Source organism: Beta vulgaris, chromosome 2 (assembly GCF_026745355.1).
Source record: "Beta vulgaris subsp. vulgaris cultivar EL10 chromosome 2, EL10.2, whole genome shotgun sequence".
Classification (NCBI taxonomy): Eukaryota; Viridiplantae; Streptophyta; class Magnoliopsida; order Caryophyllales; family Amaranthaceae; genus Beta; species Beta vulgaris.
The window spans coordinates 18,451,090-18,473,679 of NC_079203.1; the positions used below are offsets into that span (position 1 = coordinate 18,451,090).

At 37.5% G+C, this 22,590-nt stretch overlaps 1 protein-coding gene and 1 pseudogene across 7 annotated transcripts in view; both read right to left on the bottom strand.

The window, feature by feature from the left end:
• LOC104887216 (probable inactive purple acid phosphatase 29) overlaps positions 1–20,151 on the bottom strand; it is a 21,476-nt gene extending 1,325 nt beyond the window's left edge. For 2 of the 7 annotated variants that reach the window (XR_007271038.2, XM_048638611.2), the window contains exons 1-4: positions 19,374–20,151; positions 17,953–18,321; positions 15,612–16,006; positions 14,992–15,442 (exon numbers count right to left, since the gene is read on the bottom strand). Coding sequence is in view for 6 of the 7 variants with exons in the window: in XM_048638611.2 (XP_048494568.1) it covers positions 15,008–15,442; positions 15,612–16,006; positions 17,953–18,259 (1,137 nt within the window). In the remaining variant the exon portion in view is untranslated. Of the gene's footprint in view, positions 1–6,079; positions 6,457–6,592; positions 6,993–8,691; positions 9,980–14,991; positions 15,443–15,611; positions 16,007–17,952; positions 18,322–19,373 lie in introns of those variants that run through there. The other 5 variants (XM_048638613.2, XM_048638615.2, XM_048638608.2 and 2 more) reach the window with 5 other exon arrangements.
• Positions 3,019–5,959, bottom strand: LOC104887215 (uncharacterized; annotated as a pseudogene).
• Positions 20,152–22,590: the final 2,439 nt, after the last annotated feature.

Genomic DNA, 22,590 nt, shown 5'->3' on the forward strand with positions numbered 1-22,590 from the left:
TAATTTAAAACAGTGACCATTAGTCTTGTGGTTCATGATTCATACTAATTTCGTAATCAATATACTATAACTATTTCATTCTTGTAATCTAAACTATATAAGTACTTTCTACTGTGTTATTATACTTTAATTGTTATTCTTTCTAATAATTCATTCACTAGAAACTTGAGTGGTACTATTATTACTAATAATCACTTTATTCAACTCATATTATAATTTATACATAATTAATACTAAACTAAAGTGATTGCTAACATAATATTAATTTGCTCAAACATAATAATAATTAAGACTTGAATATTTGTAATATAAACTAGAGAGTAATTTTACATTAAGATAACTAGATATTATACTCAAATTTCAAATTACAAGAATTAGTGATTATTAATTAGTTTAGCCTAAAAGTCAGTTTCGTTTTTATTACAATATTAGTCCAACCATCTTTCTTAATATATGTTTAGTTTAATTGAAATTAAAAATCAGCTTGTTGGCCCAATAAGTTGAGTGAGTAACATGGCCTAATCTATTTGGGCTTAACTCATTTAAACAAATGAAAACAAAGTTGGAGAAGTATTTGATACCTCTGCTCAATTGAGCGGCACGAAAATAAGGCAGAGGAGGGAGATTGGCTGGCAGTGGGGTCGGGGCGCCGACCGCGAGGCGGTACGATGTTGGTTCATTGGTGTTCGTCGGAGTTCGTCGACCACGGTGGTCCGATGCAGCAGTGGCTGTTGTGCAAGACAGGGAAGAGGTGGGGCGCGAGAGAGAGAAAGAGGGCGAGTGAGGAGACTTCGGTTGGGCTGCGATGTGGGTTTAGCGGGCGCGGGTTACGTCGTGGGTTCGGCAGGAGATGGCGTGGTGGTGCGAGTAGGGCGGCAGTGCAGCGGCGCTGCAAGGGTGGTGCGTGGTGGCTAACCCAAAACAGAGGGAGAGTGTGGTGGGTTGCGAAAAAAAAAAACAAAGGTTTTGTGGGGTGTTTTTGGTATATATATGATATATAAATTAATCTGATTGCGTAAGGACTAAGTTAGGGATAGGTGAAATTGGTTACTTGGAACACTCACAAGTTACAAATCTCGTATGATTTAGGTTAAGTTGGAATACTCGACAACTTAAGGCTAAAAGTGTTTATGGTTTTATGAGAACACTCAATCACAAAACATAAACTAGAGGGATGAGTATTGAAACTACAACACTCAAGGATTGCATAAACTCACAATGCCATGTGAATAATTGTATTGAAAACTAATATTAATCTACTTATTATTGATAATAATGTGTCCCTTATATAGGGTACAACTTATGCTAATCCAACTAGAATTAGCTATGTTTATCTACTAGTAAAACAAAACTTATCCTACTTTAATTATTATTACTCATGCGCCTAAAGATAACATGAACAACATGTTTATCTTGTAAAACATTAAAACTATCTACACCCTAGCTATGCAACAATGTCCTTGCGCCAACCCTAAGCCATGGATTGTTAAATCATTTATGTCACGCACTTCTTGATGACTTAGTATCAGTTCTTTTTCCTCAATGCTTGTATTTACTTCCTGATCATCCTCCCCTTCTTCAAAAGGAATTGACCTCAATTCTTGTATTTCTGTGCCATCCAAGTAAGGACTTAAATCCCCCACGTTGAAAGTGCTAGCTACGCCATATTCATTTCCTATGTCGAGTTTATATGCATTGTCTCCGATTCTATCTATAACTCGAAAAGGTCCTTCAGCCCGGGGCATAAGCTTATGTTTACGTTTACCTAGAAAACATTCTTTGCGTAGATGAATCCAAACCAAATCACCCTTTGCGAATACTCGTGGTTTCCTACCCTTATTGGCGTGCTGTTTATACATATTGTTCACTTTCTCAATGCGTTCCTTCAGTTGTTTATGGAGCTTCACCATAGTTTCAGCATGTTTCCTAGCATCATCATGGACATACTCGGTTTTGGGTAATTCGATTAAGTCAATAGGTACATATGGGTTAACACCATATACGATCTCAAAGGGAGAATGCTGAGTTGCGTATGTAGGTGTCCTGTTATAAGCAAATTCGGCATGGCATAGCTTAACATCCCAATCTTTACCTGTCTTGCTCACCAGTCCTCGAAGTAAAGATCCAATTGTCCTGTTTGTGACCTCTGTTTGCCCGTCAGTTTGAGGGTGGTGTGATGTACTAAACAAAAGTTTGGTGCCGGCCAATTTCCATAAACCTTTCCAAAAGTAACTGAGAAACTTACTGTCACGATCAGAAACAATAGTTTTGGGAACTCCATGCAAACGAACAATTTCTCTGAAATAAATATTGGCTACCCCCATTGCATCCTCGGTCTTGTGACAGGCCACAAAGTGTGCCATTTTTGAAAAGCGATCAACTACAACCATGATCGAGTCCTTACCCCTTTGTGTTCTAGGTAAAGCCACAATAAAATCCATACTGACGTCTTCCCAAGGGCGTTCTGGCACTGGAAGTGGGGTGTAAAGACCCTTGTGAAAAGTACTCTTGGCTCGCTGACAAGTTCCACACCATGCTAAGACGGCTCGTACATCACCATACATTTTTGGCCAACAGAAGTGTTCATGCAATAAATCAATAGTTTTATTGATACCAAAATTCCCTGCTAATCCTCCTCCATGTGCTTCACGAATTAATAGTTCTCGGACGGCGCATTTAGGAATACATAATTTGTTGCCCTTGAATAAAAATCCGTCGACTAGATTGAACTGATTGGCAATATTATGTTTGCATTCATTGTAAATCGTGTTGAAATCCGAGTCCCCTTCATAGTATTCCTTTATAATTTCGAAACCCAGGACTCTCGAATCCACCATGGCTATTAAGTTATGTTTCCTTGAAAGTGCATCCGCAACCACATTAGTCTTACCTGCTTTGTATTTTGCGACGAAGTTGAATGATTGTAGGAATTCAACCCACTTTGCATGCCTTGCGTTTAATTTTTGTTGACTATTAATGTGCCGCAATGAATCATGGTCTGAATGTAGAACGAAAGCTTGAGGCTTGAGGTAGTGGCTCTAATGGTCTAATGCACGAACCATGGCATAAAATTCCTTGTCGTACGTCGAATAGTTCAACTTGCCACTATTCAAATTTTCACTGAAATAAGATATTGGCTTACCTCCTTGCGTCAGAACCGCGCCAATCCCCGTTCCACTCGCGTCACATTCGACTTCAAAAGGCTTCGTGAAGTCTGGCAATGCTAATATGGGAGTATTGCACATCTTCTCCTTCATCAATTCGAAAACCTTTTGTGCTTGTTGCGTCCACATGAATTTCCCGTGCTTGGTGCACTCCGTGATAGGACTCATAATGGTGCTGAAATTTTTTATGAAACGCCTATAAAATGACGCCAACCCATGAAAAGATCGTACTTGCGTAACTGTGGTTGGTACTGGCCATGAAGCAATTGCCTCTACCTTCTTTGGATCCAACTTTATACCCTCATGCGTAACAATGTAGCCTAGGAATCTGATTTCTTGCTGCATAAAATCACACTTCTTTAACTTGGCATAAAGTTTTTGTTTCTGGAGTGCCTCAAATACTTGGCGTACATGTCCTAGGTGTTCGTCCTCGCCTGCACTGTACACCAAAATATCGTCCAAGTAAACGACCACAAACTTGCCAATGAAAGGACGAAATACTTCGTTCATCAATCTCATAAAGGTACTGGGGGCATTCGTCAATCCAAACCGCATCACCAACCACTCGTACAAGCCATGCTTTATTTTGAAGGCGGTCTTCCATTCATCACCTTCTCTCATGCGAATCTGATGGTATCCACTTCGGAGATCAATTTTCGAAAATAGTTTGGCACCACTTAGTTCGTCTAATAAGTCATCCAAACGTGGGATAGGAAACCTGTACTTGATAGTGATATTGTTGACGGCTCGGCTATCAATACACATGCGCCATGTCCCGTGTTTCTTTGGTACCAATAGTGTAGGTACTGCACATGGGCTCATACTTTCCCGAACGTAACCTCTCTCCATTAATTCATCAATCTGTTTCTGCATCTCCTTTGTCTCTTCATGATTGCATCTGTATGGGGGGTTTGTTGGGTATTGGTGCTCCAGGTATCAAATCAATTTGATGTTCAATCCCCCTGACTGGTGGTAATCCCTGAGGCAAATCGTCGGGGAAAACATCCTCAAACTCGTGTAATAATTCCTTTAACTTGCGATTCTCAACGTCAGTAAATGGCCTTATTTCCTTAGCCACGATAACATATGCCAGCTGATGATGATGGAATTCCTTCTCAAATTTTTTCCTGTTAACATACATCACTCGTTTACCTTCCTTAGGGGTACTCCTTTTCGTGGCCTTGATGTCACTGGGGTTTAATGGAAGCAAAACCCTAGTCTTTCCATCTTGTGTGACCTTGTAGGTGTTAGCCTCGCCATCATGAATGGTCTTCCTGTCAAATTGCCACGGTCTGCCAAGCAATATATCACAAGCGTCCATAGGTACGATGTCACATAAAACCTCGTCTCGGTATTTACCAATTGCAAAGTTGATTAATGTCTGTTTCCTCACCGAAACTTCGTTATCCTCGTCCAGCCACTTAAGTTTGTAGGGTTTAGGGTGCCTTGTAGTCGATAGTTGTAGTTTAACAACTAGACCTACAGCTACTACATTAGCGCAACTCCCCCCATCGACTATCAGTTTACAAGTTGAATCATTCACCTTGCATCGAGTGTGGAAAATATTTTCTCGTTGCGTCTCATCCACAGATTTTGAATGCAACACCCTTCTTAAGACCAAGTTGTTTTGTTCCTCCTCTTCCTCGTCACTGCTCTCAGGCCTACATTCTTGGTCACTGTCTACTTCACTCTTGCGATCGTTCTGAAAATTTTCTATCTCGCACACATCCCTTAATGACAAAACCCGAGACGTTAGGCACTCTCTTTTGTAGTGGCCATAACCCTTGCATTTAAAGCACTGTATCTTGGGCGTGCCATCATCGAAGGTGGCTTCCTTCTTCCCTTTATCTTTCTCCATGTTGGAAGGCATCTTGTCATCGTTCTTGCTCGTACCTGAGGCCATGGGTAGTGGTGTTTGCTTCAATGGTGTAGAAAAGGTCTTCGAAAAGGCCTTGTTTGGTGTCCTTTTTCCCAATGATTCTACCATCGTTGCGAGCTTACATAGTTCGTGAAAAGATAGAGTTGGTTGCAGTTCTACCTTGTCACGGATTTCGTAATTTAATCCACCTAGGAATCGAGCCACGGTTTGCTCCTCCCTCTCCTCAATATCACACATGATCGTCGGTTTCTCGAATTCCTCCACGTATTGCGCAATGGTCCTCGTGCCCTGCTTCAACGTTGCTAGCTTCACATATAAAGATTGCTGATAATTATTAGGGACGAACCTTTGCCTTAATACTTTCTTTAGTTTCTCCCAAGTTTCGATCTTTTTCTTGCCTCCCCTACTGCGTTGTTTCTTTAAGTTTGCGTACCATAAGGCTGCGTATTTTGTTAATTTGGCCACTGCAATCTTGAATTGTTTTTCGTCGTTGGTCCCCTTGTACTCGAACAATCTTTCTAATGCCAATTCCCAATCAAGATAGTTTTCGGGTTCACCTTGGCCATCATAATCACTTACTTTGAATTTTAGCCCACGATCATCATCTGCTTTGTCGTTCTTGTTATTCCTGGATTCGTGGTTGATAACCTTGAGGGTTAGTTGTGTGACCATCTCCTGTAGTGCTGTTGTTTGTTGCGCTAAGGCTTCAATCAATGGATCCCGTTGAATAATCTAATTATTTGTGTCGTTGTCTCCCATGATTGTCGAACAAACCTAGAGCTCTTGATACCACTTGATATATAACTTAATCTGATTGTGTAAGGACTCAGTTAGGGATAGGTGAAATTGGTAACTTGGAACACTCACAAGTTAGAAATCTCGTATGATTTAGGTTAAGTTGGAATACTCGACAACTTAAGGCTAAAAGTGTTTATGGTTTTATGACAACACTCAATCACAAAACATAAACTAGAGAGATGAGTATTGAAACTACAACACTCAAGGATTGCATAAACTCACAATGCCGTGTGAATAATTGTATTGAAAACTAATATTAATCTACTTATTATTAATAATAATGTGTCCCTTATATAGGGTACAACTTATGCTAATCCAACTAGGATTAGCTATGTTTATCTACTAGTAAAACAAAACTTATCCTACTTTAATTATTATTACTCATGCGCCTAAAGATAACATGAACAGCATGTATATCTTATAAAACATTAAAACTATCTACACCCTAGCTATGCAATAATGTCCCTGCGCCAACCCTAAGCCATGGATTGTTAAATCCTTTATGCCACGCACTTCTTGACGACTTAGTATCAGTTCTTTGTCCTCAATGCTTGTTTTTACTTCCTGATCAATATATGTATATATATGTATGTATATATATGTATATATGTATATCTACATTAATAATGTACTGATTAAGACGAATCAAACAAAGACCTCACATGACAATATTTTTTCTTGTAAATTGAAAAAAAAAATTGAAAAGATTATATCTAAATATGAATAGTGCCAAAATTTCAAGTGAGAAAGATAAAAAAATAAAGAGGGATATCTTTATAAAAGAAAATATGACATGAGACCCATAGATACAATACCTAAAAGAGTTATACTAACATTGTTATATTTTTCTTAAAGAGAAATTTCATTAATTGAAGGTCAAATTACATCTACAATAGATATTAAAAAAAACAAGATACAATTAAAAAAGGTTAAATCAATTTCGTCTTCGAAAAAACTACAATGAACCAGATTGAGCAATACGTTACAACCCCTTGTATTTGCTGAATCAAGCAGCTATTAATGAGGAACTCTATCATTCTGACATAGTTTGAAAAGAGCATTCTTGATCGAGTCATGCTAATCACATTCGAAATTCCAATACCTTCATATTGAGTCTCAATTTTCAACCAATGAAAACAATCTCTCATTACCTAAAAACAAAAAGAATATATTCACGACTCGCATAGGGGGACAAAGAGATCTCCACAATGGAGACTAAAAACTCCATAATAGGGTTTGAAAAAATCTCATAAAGAGATATTATTTTATTCAGCAAAACAAGAAAATGAACTAAAAACTGAAAATAAAAGGGAAAAAGGGACTTATCATGAATGAAATCATTCATGACAACCACTAACTAAAGAAGAAGGGGTAAAGAAGGCTAGGGTTTAGAAAGAATGAGAGAGGGGAAAAGTTATATCTAATTAAATAATCACACGACCACTATTTGCGTATAGTGGGAAAAGTTAATAAAGCCTCTTTTTCTTAGCACTATATTAAAATTTAGAACAAAATTCGCTAACATATCTATACAAATATATCAAAAGGCATTCCAATCAAAGGAACGGTGCCACGTGGCACTCTTCTCAATTCAAGCTTCTCATACACATGTTTATAATTTCAATAAAAGCGTTCCTATCAAAGGAACGGTGCCACGTGGCACTCTTCTCAAGCTTCTCATACACATGTTTATAATCTCAATAAAAAAATATTAGCAATGTGTACTTACTAGGACTCGAACACATGACCTTTGAAATGTAATGTGAGAGTTCAACCACTAACTCATTACAATTTCAATGCTTTAATGTTTCAAAGTAAAACATAATAAAACTTTATAATGATATGTAATCATAAAAAGATGCAGACAAACTTTTTGATCTTTAACCTTTTTTATTAAGTAATAACATTCTCTTACCCAAATTCCACGAAAATTGTTATTTTTATCCTCAATTCCTTAGAAATTTTTTATAAACTTATCATGTCATAACGTCCATTTTTCAATTCCGCACTCGACAAAATATTATGAAAAGCTAACATAATCAATTATAAAATTTACGAAAAAATTTATATTTGATAATTGTAGCTAACCGTATAGCCCGGACCAAAATACTAGTTGATTTTGTAAATCGTGCCTTCGGAGCCTAGTATTAATTATCAAGTGTCACCAGCTTTGGTATATTCATTAGGCACCATCACTATGCTTTTTCCTATGGCCTCCTCTATGTGGATCCAAAAGATAAATTAGACCTACTACTCATCGTTAATGTAGATGACATAATGAAGCAAACAATACACACCTAAGCACTAACGGAATGATAGAATTGAGTACATTTCACACAAAATGTCCATGTCAGGTCAAGAGTAATGCACCTCCAAAAACAAGCAAGTGTCCTTACTTTTATTTTTGATTTTCATTACTATCACACCCCATATTCAGAGGGTGATTGGTTGGATGAGAAAATATTTTTCTAGAAAAGTGATTTTTTCCATTTTCCTTCGACGGGTATGTGAAGGGCAAAATGTAATTTTCTGGATGAAGGAATAATATAATTCTTAGGTGGAAAACCGATTTCTTTTTAGAGGAAGGAATGCAACTTTTTTCCTATTCCTTACCTTCTCTTTTTCCCATCAATCCTCTCCCTTTCATTTACATTCTTCCTCTTTTCTGTCACTTTTCATGCAAAAAACCAAACAAAGAAAAACTGATCTTCATGATATGTTACTGATTTTAATTTCCCAAACCTGATCCCTATTAATGAGATGGGAGGTTTGGATGGATAATTCCTGAGAATATCAGCAAGAAGGAAGAGCATTCTCTAGGATAATATCAATGAAACAGTGGATTTCACATAGAGAGAGAATAAGAAAGAATAAGATTTATTGAGAGGGAATTTTGTGTAATATATTTCATGATCTCATTATAGAGAATCCATACCATATATTTAGTGTTGTAGGATACTATATTCTTGCATTACATAAAAGGAAATGGAAATATGTATAAGTGGAGATGTAATCACATCCGTACATCCATAACAACCTCTCAATATTTCTGACTTATTTATGCCACCTCATCTCTAATTCTAACGATATGCCCTTCTTTCCCATATTCTTCCCCCCTTCCTTGTGCCCAGCTGGCAGCTCCTCGGTGACTCCAGTAGTTGTATTGTAGGTATTGTAGATGATCATATCAATACTCCCTCCTTGAGATGATCCTTGACCCCAAGGATCAAATGTGGGAAATTGCTCTTCAATTTTAGCATCATCCTCCCATGTAGCATTTTCAGGGCCTGGTTTCCTGTATGAGACTAGTGGATGAGCCATTGAACAACAGCATGGTTATGGTTTTTAACCGTTCTTTTATCAATGACTGTTAAAGGGTATTTAGGAGTATAATCAGGTGTGACCTTAGGAAGGGAGTTGTTAGAGGTGGGGGGGGTTTTCCATAATGTTTCTTAAGTTGAGAGACATGTAATGTGGGATGCACCTTGGAGTCAGGGGGTAGTTGCAATGTGTAAGCAACTTGTCCCACCTTCTTAATCACCATATAAGGGACATAATACCTAGCAGCAAGCTTATGATTGGGTCTAAACTCCACTGAAAATTGCATGTAAGGCTGCAGTTTTAGATAAATCCAGTCCCCAATGGTGAATTAATTGTTGCTAGTCAGCCAGTTGCTTCATTCTGTTCTGAGCTCTGGTCATGTGTTCTTTGAGCAATTGTATCATTTGTTCTTTGTGTTGCAGACTTCTATCCACTGTGTCTACTTGCTTCAGTAAGGTAGGGCCTATGGACTGGGGGAGGTTGATTGTAGAGTATTTCAAAGGGAGTCTTCAGTATTGCAGTATGGAAGCTAGTGTTATACCAAAATTCAGCCAAGGAAAGCCACTTAGCCCATTCTTGAGGTATTTCACTAGTCATGCACCTCAAGTAGGTCTCCACACATCTTTCCAATACATCTGATTCTGTCTGAGAATGATAAGCAGTTGAGAGGAGATGGGTGACTCCTTGCAGTCTCATGAACTCTTTCCAGAAGTTACTAATGAAGATCTTATCTCTGTCAGATATTATGGTTTTAGGAAAACCATGTAACTTATAGACATAGTCTATGAAGGCTTGAGCTACTTGGACAACTTGGAAACTGTAAAGGGATGCGAAGGGGTTATGAAACGAGCATATTTGCTCAAACGATAAATGACCACCATTATGACTGTTATAACGGGCGTGAGAGAGAAACAAATTATGAATGCAAAAAGCGATAAAAACAGACACCAGATTTACGTGGTTCACCAATTTGGCTACATCCACGGCAGAGAGAGGGAGAATATTTTATTATGTGAGGAAAACCATATTACAGAGAGAAAATAGGCTAATTCGTGGTTTTAAAACCCTAAGATATAAATAACCTATTTATACCCACAACAGAAAACGTGTTTCCGCGTTATTTCCCGTCTGCCCGACCCGCGCCCGCAGGGTGTACCCTGCGCCCGCAGCCAGCCATCCCCATTCACACGAAAGTTCTGCCCGCCCGCGAGGTCGACCCTGCGCCCGCGGGATTTCGGGCTGCTGCATATCGACGAATTCCTTCGCCCGCGAGATCGAGCCCGCGCCCTCACAACTTTTCTCTTGTGCATTTCGACGAACATCTTCTAAGCACAACAATTCAAGGCATCTTTTACAATGACTTCCTTGCTCCCTGATTCAGGAAGTCTTTCAATAAAATCCATTGTAATGTCATCCCAGTTGCCTTGTGGCACAGCTAATGGCTGTAATAAGCCAGGAAAAGCAGTGTGATCATATTTGCACCTTTGACAAACTGTGCAATTCCGGATATACTCAGTGATAGTTTGTTTCATTACTGCCCAAAAGAACATACTATGAACTTTTTAAAGGGTAGCCTGTATCCTTGAATCCCCCCCCCCCCAGTGGATTCATGCAACCACTGTAAGATTTTGTTCCTCAATTGCTGGTCATTGCCAATGACTAATCTTCCTTTTCTCCTCAATTGGTCATTTGTCCACTGGTAATGAGGGTGAGATGTAGGATCAGCTTGCAAGTCTTGGATAACCTTCAGTAGGTTAGGGTCAACTTGCCAATGTAGCTTGATTTCCTCAAGTAAGTTGGAATACATGTAGCTCACCACAAGGTATCTTCGACAAAGCAACAACAGCTTTGTTCTTTGTCCATTACTTATACTCCACTACATAGTCATACCCTGCCAACTTGGAGAGCCATTTTTGTTGGAAGGGGGTGGCTAGTTTGTGGTCGAGCAAATACCTCAAACTTTGCTGGTCTGTTCTGATGACAAAAGGTTACAACATTAAATAGTGATGCCATTTTTTAACTGCAAGTATAATAGCTAGAAGCTCTCTTTGATAAGCTGAAAGCTGACATTCCTTTCAGACAAAGCCTTGCTACTGTAGGCTATGGGGTGTCCTCCCTACATTAACACAGCTCCAATACCTCCTCCTGATGCATGTATTTCAATAAGGAAAGATTGTTGAAAGTTAGGTAGTGTTAAGACTGGTGGGGTCACCATCTTTTGCTTGAGTTTGTAGAAAGCTTTTTTTGCTTCTACTGACCAGTGGAATGAATTTTTCTTGAGCAAATTAGTCAAGGGTCTATATATATTGCCATATCCTTCTACAAACCTCCTATAGTACCCAGTAAGACCAAGGAATCCTCTTAATTGCTTCAAGGTGGTGGGGATTAGCCAATCCACCACTGCTTGAATCTTGTCAGGTTCAGTTGTGACACCTTGTTGTGAAATAATGTGACCCAGGTAATTGATCTGGATGGCAGCAAATGTGCACTTCTTCTTGTTAGCTCTTAGAGAATGCTCCCTCATGGCTTCAAAAACTTGGGGTAAGTGACCTACATGTGCCTGCCAAGTAGGACTATACACTAATTTGTCATCAAAAAAAGAAAGTACAAACTTTCTAAGAAAGGATTTGAATACAAAGTTCATGAGTGCCTGAAAGGTTGAAGGAGCATTGGTTAGCCCAAAAGGCATAACTAAGTACTCATAATGGCCCATGTGAGTTTTGAATGCAGTTTTGTGAATATCGTCATTATGCATTCTGATTTGATGGTACCCTGACTTCAAATCAATCTTAGAAAAATATTGTGTGCCTTGTAACTCATCCAGCAACTCCTCTATGACAGGAATGGGAAATTTGTCCTTTATAGTAGCCTTATTCAAGGCTCTATAATCTACACACATACACCACCCTCCATCCTTCTTCTTCACTAAGACCACTAGAGCTGCAAAAGGGCTGTTGTTGTCCCTGATAATGCCCTGGTCTATCAATTCTTGCACTAGTTCCTCAATTACATCTTTCTGGGATGTAGGGTATCTATATGGTCTGAGGTTAATAGCATTTGTCCCCTCTTTGAGAGGAATCTTGTGATCAAAACAAGGCCTAGGAGGTGGTAGTCCAGTAAGCTCCTCAAAAGGATCCTCAAACTCACTCAATAGAGAGCAGATGGAAGGATGTAATTCATCATTCTCCAGTTATACTCCTTGTAGTTGGGGAGTTCATTCCCATGATGGTGTAACTACTTGCATCATAGAAAGTTCTTCTGTGCTTTGTAACAGCTTGCACATTTTTTCAGGTTGGATTTCTTTCGATCCCTTGTTTGTAGCTCCCCTCAATCTCACCTTCTTCCCCTGGTGCTTAAACTCAACAGTTAGGTTGTTGAAATCCCACAAAATTGGACCTAATGTTGAGAACCATTGAACCCCTAGTACAATATCACTCCCACTAAGTGGAAGTAGCAACAAATCAGCACTAAAGCTTTGCCCCTGCATCCTCCATTCGAACCCCTTAATCATAGAGTCACATGTTAATTGTCCACCACCAGCCACCTTTACCCACATTGGGTTTATACCCTGCAATCCAACTTGAGAGCTACACCCACATCATTAAAATTATGTGTGCTGCCACTATCAAGCAATAGGTGTAAGGGTTTCTTTCCATGGTAACCTGTAACTCTCATGGTTTGGAAAGAGGTGATACTCTCCATGGCTTGTACAGACAAGTGTGCACACTAGGTACTCGTCTCTTCTACCATGATTTCTCCTTCAGTTTCCCCTACTTCCTCCTCTATTTCTTCCTCTACCTCCAGATGGTACAACTGAGGTCTTCTACCCTTGCACCTGTGGCCATTTTCATACTTCTCATCACACCAAAAACATAGACCCTTAGCTCTTCTGTCATTGAATTCCGCTGAGGTATAAGTTCTTTTATTGGTTAGGGAAGGGTTAGTTTGGTTATTTGAGGTGTTCAGGGTTTTTGGATTGAGGGTTATATGGTGTGTTTTGGTTATTTGTGTGGTGGTAATTGTTCTGAAAAGGCTTGGTGTAGGTAAGGGTTGGTAACAGGGGTGGTTGTTTGCTACGTGTTTTAGTTTTTCTGAATTTGTTGGCTAATTCCTGCAGTTTGGCCAAACATAAAGCATGTTGTATGGTTTGAGGAGTGAACATTCTCACCATCTTGATTTCATCATCCAGTCCCCCAATACAACAAATCAACAAATCCTTTTCAGTCAATTCTAGTCTACTGACAATAGCATCAAAACAATCATGATAGTCCTGAACTGAATTGGTTTGCCTTAATGCCTTCAGTTCATACATTGGATCATCATAAGGTTCTCCAAACCTGATGGTTAGATCCTTCACATAGTCATCCCAGATTGGGTTAATCTCTCCTTCTCTCTTTACATAAGTCTGATGCCATAATAGAGCTTTCCCTTCCAAGTGTATGGCTGCTATTTTCACTCTCTTGGATCATCTATCTTATCCAGTTCAAAAAATTGAGAACATTTATACAATTAGGGTTTAAGGTTTGTTTCATCAAATTTAGGAAATTCTAGTTTAGTTAATCTAGTAGAATACTGATAATGATTATGAGATCCCCTATCACTGCCATTTGGAGTGTGGATTCTCACCCCAGGTGATCCATTCTATCAGCTATCAGTTTGGACAATTGTACAGATAACCCACACATCAGATCATTCATTTCAGTAATTGATCTAGCATTTCTATCTATGTTTAAGCTGTTATTATTACAAGCTTCACTAATTTTCAGATTTTGATCTTCCAACATATCATATCACTTCAATCGTGTTTATCCCCAAGAGAGTTTTTCATAGAAAATCATTTTCTATTGAAATGCTTTCCATCCAACCAAAGAAGCCTTAGACAGTATTAAAGAATAATGAAAATGAGAAATTCAGAAATAGCCCGTCATTCACCGTGTTATTCCATACACAGAAGAAAAATATTACTCCAACTTACTACAATTTTATACTAATTTAGTAACTTGCGCAAAATGAGACATAGGATTAGGATAGGAGTCCATAGGACAGGGGACGATGTGATTTCATGGCTTCATAACAAGGTTATAAATTCATAAACTCTGATAATAATGGCATTCTAAGCTACAATACTAATAACAATAGAACATGCTACAGGACTAACAACAGATAATGTGTGCATATGACTTCTCAACTCAAGGACGTTGTTGTTACACCCTATCAAACAGATCCTATTCAGGGTCGTGTGTGCATTACTCCATGAAATGGTAAACATACCGTTACATAGAAAGACAAGAACAACATATGATGTGCAATTTAACCTGGATAATCACTATTGTTGATGAAAACAGGGAAAGGAACAATGGAGAATCTAAGTCTACACATATTACTCCTTCCATCCCAAAATGTCTTTCTTAGTTTGGCACCATTACTATTTACTAACGGTAGAACATATGTGGCGTATAGCATGTGGTACTATATTTTCTTAAGATAGAAGAGAATGGTAATAGAAGTAGAACTAAAAGATTGAAAGTGTGGTCGAGAGTAACACATTGTAGAGTGATGAGGAGAAAGGGCTGAAGGGATAGAGAAAGATTTTTCTAACTCACCAGAGTACTGTGAGATACAAATTAAGGGAAGTGTGAAGAGCATTGTATGACGAAGTTCATGTACTCAACTTTTCATGTGTTGATCATTCATAGCAGAGAACTACTCTCCTAATACTACAAAATTTTCTGATACCTGTTTGTTTCACATGAGTTTGTTTAACCATGATCCACCAGACTCAATGAGATTAATCAGATTTGACTACTACATAAGTCTGAGGACACTTACCAACTTAGCTCTTGCTCTAGAGGACCTGAGCATCAATAGCAGTGAGGTGTTGATCATCAAGACGCTTCCATGTTTTAATAGACTTGACTGCTCCCCAGCCTGCTTTACTAGTCTTTTTCAATTTTACCGCCACCACTCTTGCCCTTCTAGCCCAACCAGCCTTCCCATAGGCATGGTATCCAAAACCACCAGCGTAGCAAAGATTTATATCCAACAATTTACCACAGAAGTCATTTTTGTGATCATGACCAGTAAAGACAGCTCTGACATTCCCTGCTTCAAGCATGGCTGTAAAGAAGCCTGAATTTGTGCTAGGCGAGGAAATGCCTTCTTGCTTAACACCTGTAAAGTTTGTTGCGTCGAAACTTGCGTATTCAGGCAATGGAATGTGGAAGTACACAAGCCCAGGAGCAGATTCCTTTTGAGGCTTCGGGTGGTCCATGTATGCTTTCTACAACGGAATTGTTTTCATTGTCATTCAAGCTGAATATGTATTTCCTAGGTTTTTGAAACAAATAGTCCACATGCCAGAGATGATATTTTTCATATGAAAAATCAAATCTGAAACCTAAGGATTTTTGTATCCGTAACAAATTATGACATAGACAGAGAAATAGTACCTTTAATCTGCTAAAAGTATGTAGAAACCAAGACTGTTGAGAGGCTTTTATCCAGCCATATCCAGGAATTAACGGAACTGTCGAGTAGTCTCCACTATCAAGGAAATAAAGATTTAGAACTGACTTGTTATGGAATTGTGAGCCACTAACTCCAGCCACCTCCAAGTTGTAGTTCCCAAATCCATCGATTATTCCAGCATCAGGAGGATTCACAAGAGATAAGGTATTCTTCATGTTGACTATATGTTTCATGACTCCTTCCCTTGAAAGAGTGGATTCCTGATCATGGTTTCCAAGAACAGCAGCCCAAGGGATATTGGACATCACAGCTGGAGAAAATGCAGCATCCAAGGATTTAGCTGCATCAGTAGCATCTAAGCCAAAAATGTTGTCACCTGTTGCAACAGACAAACTATAAAAAAAAAAAAAAAAAAAACAGGTGCACCATTACACCCAAATTATTTTCTTTATCATTTTGTTAAAAAGAGAAGCCGGACATGAGCATAAGCAAAGTCTACAATGCACCGACCAAACTGTGAGAGGTGAGAACTGACTTATTATGGTCATATTCCGCCGCTCATACAACAAGCTTTCTACAAAAACTGATTAAAAGACAAGGTGATATGACCTTCAGCAAATAGGTACATAGATGAGAGAATTACAAAGAAAATAGAAGTTCACATATTTCAAGGAGGGAATATAATGTCTCAGAGCAAAAAGGGAAGTTAAAAGGCTTGGCTAATCCTCCATACTAAAATCTGATTATGAAAAAGATCCTCTTAGTAACTACGACATATATATATTGGAGAAGATTAAAACTCTAAGTTGCACCAGATTGAACAATGTATTCTGAAAAACCTAACATCACGCTACATAGGAATTAAGCTGCACAGAGAAATGAACCGTTTGTGGTTCTACATTCCTCGGCTGTCATGTTCAGCCAAGTAAACTAGCTTCCTTCAATGGACTTGTTCACGACCTCTACGAGAGGTCCCTAATTACCGTCACTATTCATTATGTCAACTTATATTGTCAAATGATTCTAGAGGGTGACAATCTACCGACAAGTAACAGATATGATTTCCCTCTTAAACTTCAACTGTTGCTAGCATTAAATCCACAGATTGAATTTCAACCATCAATTTAATTGGTAGCATTTGTTCTCTCAGAATTTTCTCTCTACTTCAGCTTCATTTTGATGAATATTCTGAATTGCTCTGCTTCTGCAGTTCTGTATTTCTCTCTGCATTCGAGTATATTCTAGCAAAGGAACCTTTTTAGCCACTAAAGCTCCGCTGCATACATGGGAAGGATAGAACAGACCTAAAATATATATAAATAATAGCATTCCCTAGTCAGTGAGCTTTGAATTTCAGAACTACGTTTAAAAAAAAAAACACGGCTCATACACCAGGTTCATTACATGTACCTCTCACCATTTAATATAGGGCGACGATTAATTTCTTTTTCTGATAGCTTCATGCAATCTCTAACATCTGATAGACAACCAAATCCTGAGACAGCTGAGAACAAATGGACGACAAATCCAAAATTTCAACTGATCTCACTTATCAAATAATCCCCTGAGTACAATAAACATAGCAACAGGTTGGTAACCCTTTCACTAGATTCAAATAGTTATCCCCGCATCAGAAGATTCAGAGTAGCAAATGCAACTCTGCTGTCTTCTCGAACAGACTAGAACCTAAATTAAATTGCAAAACTCACCACTTTCCAAGATAGTTAGTCCCTAATGAGCTAATGGGAAATTCTCTGACCCTGGATTAAAGTACACTAAATCAAATGTCTCAGTCTCACTAGATTATTAATTACTTATTGCTGCTATGAAATTGTAGTCCAGTCCATTAATTCTAGATGAGTCTGAGTAACACAGAAAGGGCCCATAATCTTTCTCATCCTCCACATTTTAACAGTCTTTCTCATGTGAGCCTTAATCACACACACACACACACAAACACACACACACACACACACACACGCACATACACACACACACACACACGCACACGCACACACGCACACACGCACACACGCACACGAACACACACACACACACACACACACACACACACACACACACACACACACACGAAACACACACACACACACACACACACCACACATAATATATATATACACACACACGCACATATATATATATATATATATATATATATATATATATATATATATCCTATAACAGTGACATCAGAAAAAAGCTAAGATTTTATTAAAGTGAGATCTTCTCAAACATTTTCTAACACAAAAAGTTGAAAGAAGGGCCAACAAAAGAGAAAATGACACAAAGAGCAAGAAGTACCAGTGAAGACGACAAGATCAGGCTTCTCAGCTTTAATCATACGCTGGATAAAAGCAGTAGTGTTGAGATCAGAGCACCCGTCAACCTGATTAGGCAACACATCCATGCAGGCTGTGGTCTTTCCATCAGCATAGTGCATGTCTGCTACTTGCAAAATCTTGAATTCCCCCTTTCTGTTAAACCTCAAGGGTGTTGAAATTGCACTTATTGGTCCAGAACAAATGCATAATGCAATCACCACAAACAATATCTTAAAAATAGGAAACGCGCAAACAAGCACTCTCTTATTACAGAGAACTGCCACCATTACTGCTGTATATATTTGCTTTTGGTTTGGTCCCAATTACCACAAGAGGTCCAGAATGTATGCTGCAACCAAAGTAACGGATTGTCATCGAACTCCTCAATGCAAGTCAGGAAGGACTAAATGGAATGCTAATTGCAGCACTATGAAGCATAGTATCACAAAAAAAAAAAAAAAAAAAAAAAAAAAAAATATCATTTTACAATACCATGAGAAAACTCATTAAATTGGACATCAACCAATAAGGCTCTATGAGATTAGGAAACAAACGTTGCCCACTAAGACCCTATAAGAATGGACCACAAAAACATTAAGGCTCCGTTTGGTAGGGCGTAAAACGTTTTCCCGGAAAACTATTTTCCTTTATTTTCATTTTTACATTGTTTGGTTGGCAAAAGAGTGTAAAACCATTTTCCCTTGGGGTAAAATTACTCTCCCAATGATGGAAAACCATTTTCCTTTCAAAAATGAAGGGAAAACTATTTTCCTTATCTCTCTTGTACACTTCTCCTTACTTTCCCTTTCATTTTCCTTTCATTTCATCATTTTTTTTTTACATCGAACCAAACAACGGAAAACTAATTTGAAATTGTGTTTTCCATTGTAAATTGTTTTCCATGAAAATCAATTTACACTGAAAATGTTTTACGCCCTACCAAACGGAGCCTAACACAAATATAAAGTTACATCTACTGATCATCAGCCACAAATTTTCCTCACCAATAAGGCTCTAACAAATTGGACTACCTATGTTGCACTAAACGAAAACGTAGAAACAGGGAAATTTGATTATAAAACAACTAGGAAACAAGGACATAGATACTAAGATTAGTAAACTAGTCACTTTCCTCCTTCCCACAGTAAAGTAACAATGCTTCCAATATACATTAAGGTAACAATTGAAGGTGGCCACTTTGTGAGTTTTCTGTACTATCAAAATATGAATGTAATTGGCTTTAAAATATATTGCTATTAATTCTTGTGAGGGAAAGTGTGGACTTCAAGAAATTAATAAAGTTGGAAAATCAATACACTATAATCAGATTCACAAAAAACATAGAGTTCAATATCAATTTCACAAAACCCGAACCTAGCTGCGTCATGGTATGACCACTACCTTAGAAGCGATTTAGCAACGACTGGTACAATTTCAAACTCCGGCGTCGCCACCAAGGTTAGCACAGTGATCACACTATCCTGTGTACCTGGATTCCGGGATTGGATGTTGTCAAGAACCGCTCACAATAATGTTGGGTGAACAAAATCAAGAAGCAAAGGTTTTTGTTATAGCTTTTTGGTAGTTCACAACTCTGATTTTTATATGAATGTTACAGCATGCCTCACTAGAAGCTTTTAAAGATAGTCAACAAACTCCTCATAAGGAGGAGTCATAAAATACACTTCAGGGAAAGAAGGTTGTTGAAGCAAAGATATAGCAACAGCTTTCACTCATCAATCAACAAAATGCCATAATTGAATTTGCAGCCTTTGAAATTATTTAACAAAATGGAAAAAATCAGTCCACCTAGCTATGTGTGCCATTACCTTTTTGTTAACGTCAATTATTCTTTTCTTCATTTTTTATTTTTTGAAATAAATTGGTTTAAATCTAATGAGTTTATAGTTTTATAATGCAACTACAGCAGCAACAAAATAATCCGAAAGTAGTGGGTAATCTAACTTAGTAGGTAAAGTCGTGTGAGAGTAAGAGCGTGGTATCAAGACCTTGGATCAAATCATATTTTTACACAATTGCATTTAGAAGCTCATTCAAAAAATAACGGAAATTAGCTAATACAAGACACCTTCCATAAATTGACATATAAAGTGCAACTAGAAGCACATGAGTCATATTAAAATTAATCTAAGCATCTGGGCATACAAAAAATATATATAGATAAGACTAAAAGAGGTAAAAATAGAGAATACTAACAGCTGTTCATGCAGAGGCAGTAGAACTATAATTTATAAAGAGCCAAGAGGGAGCACCATATATCATTTTGTAGGCATAGTAGTCATTGCTTATTACTTCACTTTATTTGCTACTTTTCTCGTGTGCTAGGTAGGTGGGCGGTGGGAGTAATTAGATGAGCGAAATTATTGGAAATGAATGTTTGGACATTTTGCAGCGGATGTCATGTCAGTTGTCACCAATCACCATTGGAGCAAAGTGAGAAACTCTTGGGATGACTCATGACTGGAGGAGAAAAGAGCCCGATTTTGAAATTTCTCGACTTCGTGTCAATCAAATTTCACACTTCACACAGTGGCAATTTCCACTTTCTGGAGATGACCCACGCTGTGCCACGCTCCACAAGTGATGATTGTGGTGGGTTCATTTTGGGGGTTCGTGGATCGCTCAGAGTTATTTGACGAGCGATTATAGGTTTTTCACTTTTTCTTTTTACATGGTGAGTTAAAAAAAAAATAAAAATAAAAGATACGTGGTGAGTTATTAATTAAAACTAGTCATATTTAGGGATATTTCATTTGGTACCATTGAATTTTTGGCTTTTTCATTTGGTACCACTGTTATTTTAAAATTCCACATGATACCACTGTAATTTAATATTAATTTTTATCATACCATTTTTTTAGAGTAAAATGTTAGTTAATGGTTGAACAAGAATACGATTTTGTTTGTGTTTGCATGCTTCTATTTGTAGTTGCAAAAATTAATAAATTAAGATTTTAGGGTGTCGTTTTACCCCTTAAAGCTCTATTCTTCAGTCAAAATTTTCATAAAAATAATCATATTATTCTATGTCTTTTTATTGTCAAATATGACTTCAACTTTGACCTTAACGACTAAAACGATTACTAAAACCTTAACGCAAATTAAAACATGTACATCGAAGTAAAACTCTAGCCTATCCTAACTTAAATTAAGACTTTACTTAGTTGAATGCTACAATAGAGAATAAAATCAAATTATAGTGGTACCATGTAGAATATCTGAAAAATAGTGGTACCAAATAGAAAAGTCAAAAGTATAATGGTACCAAATGGAATATTCCTCATATTTATTTATATCCTAACAATAATAAAAGAGGGAATGTCCCTAACCAAACAAAACTCTCTGCTTCGTGAGAGAGCTAATTTGGTTAGGCTCAAACACCTGGTTCTTTTTACTGGTTTTCCCAAATCAAAAATCATCAACATAATTTGCTTAATTTTATGCCACCTAAAGAAACTGACCCATGCAGCTTTTATATTCGTTGGGCTCTTAAGGACAAATACCGTAGCTTACTTGGTTTTTGCTATATATTGCTTATAACTTAGAAGATAAGGATCACGCATTTTTTTCTAAAACAATATTCTATCATATATAGGTTCATTCAATTATCATCAAGGAAGCACCAAAATTAAATAATGTTGGTTAATGATTACACACTTATAGATTATAGCTAATAAAATTTTTAACTTCAACTAGGAGGGGGCTTTTAGCCTCCTATAATGATAATGGAATCTCCTAAGAGGTACCCACTAAACAGGGTTTACTCCGCAACTTCACCAAGAAACTTAATTCTAATTAACTGTGGTATAGTATATATAGAATATGTAATGTAATAAGCAATTAACTTCTGCGATGTGCGGTCGTTTACAAATATCATATATGGCATATTTACTATATTGACAGCCTCTTCATTCATGCAATCTTTAAATAATGTGAAATTAAATTATTCACAAGTCATAAGCTGACAAAAGCTTTAGAATGTTAGAGATTCAGCTATTTTTATTCGTCATTGTTAGCTGCTTGGTTTTTGCTATATCCTAACAATATTAAAAGATGGAGTTACCCCATCCAAACAAATTCTCTGCTTTGGAATTTGGTTTGCCACAAACAAACCAATAGCTTAGGAGTGATATGGACACTCTTTGAAGCTCTTTCTTTGACATTTGTTCCTCCTGGAATTAGAAGTGATATGGACACTATTTCAAGCTCTCTTTTTGACATTTGTTCCTCTTGGAATTCATTTGTTATTCTCGATTGTTATATATAGATTCTCACTTGCCAAATAGATACAAGTTTATATACTACTATCTTTTTTCAGTTATGTCCGAGATGTCAATAATGGAAAAATTAAAGTTAAGATACATGGTACAATTTTAAAAGAGGAAAAGCTGTTTTTTTTTCTTTATAAACGAAGTAAATATTGCATAAATATTGCTTTCTTTGAACTCTTATCAATGTAGTAAAGGTCGTAATGTCGAGAGAATCATTATGGCAACGCATACAAGTAGAGGTCATAATTGTCTATATATATTGTAAAAATCTATTTTTTATAGAATGGGAAAAAGACATATATGATAGCATAATAACTATATAATAC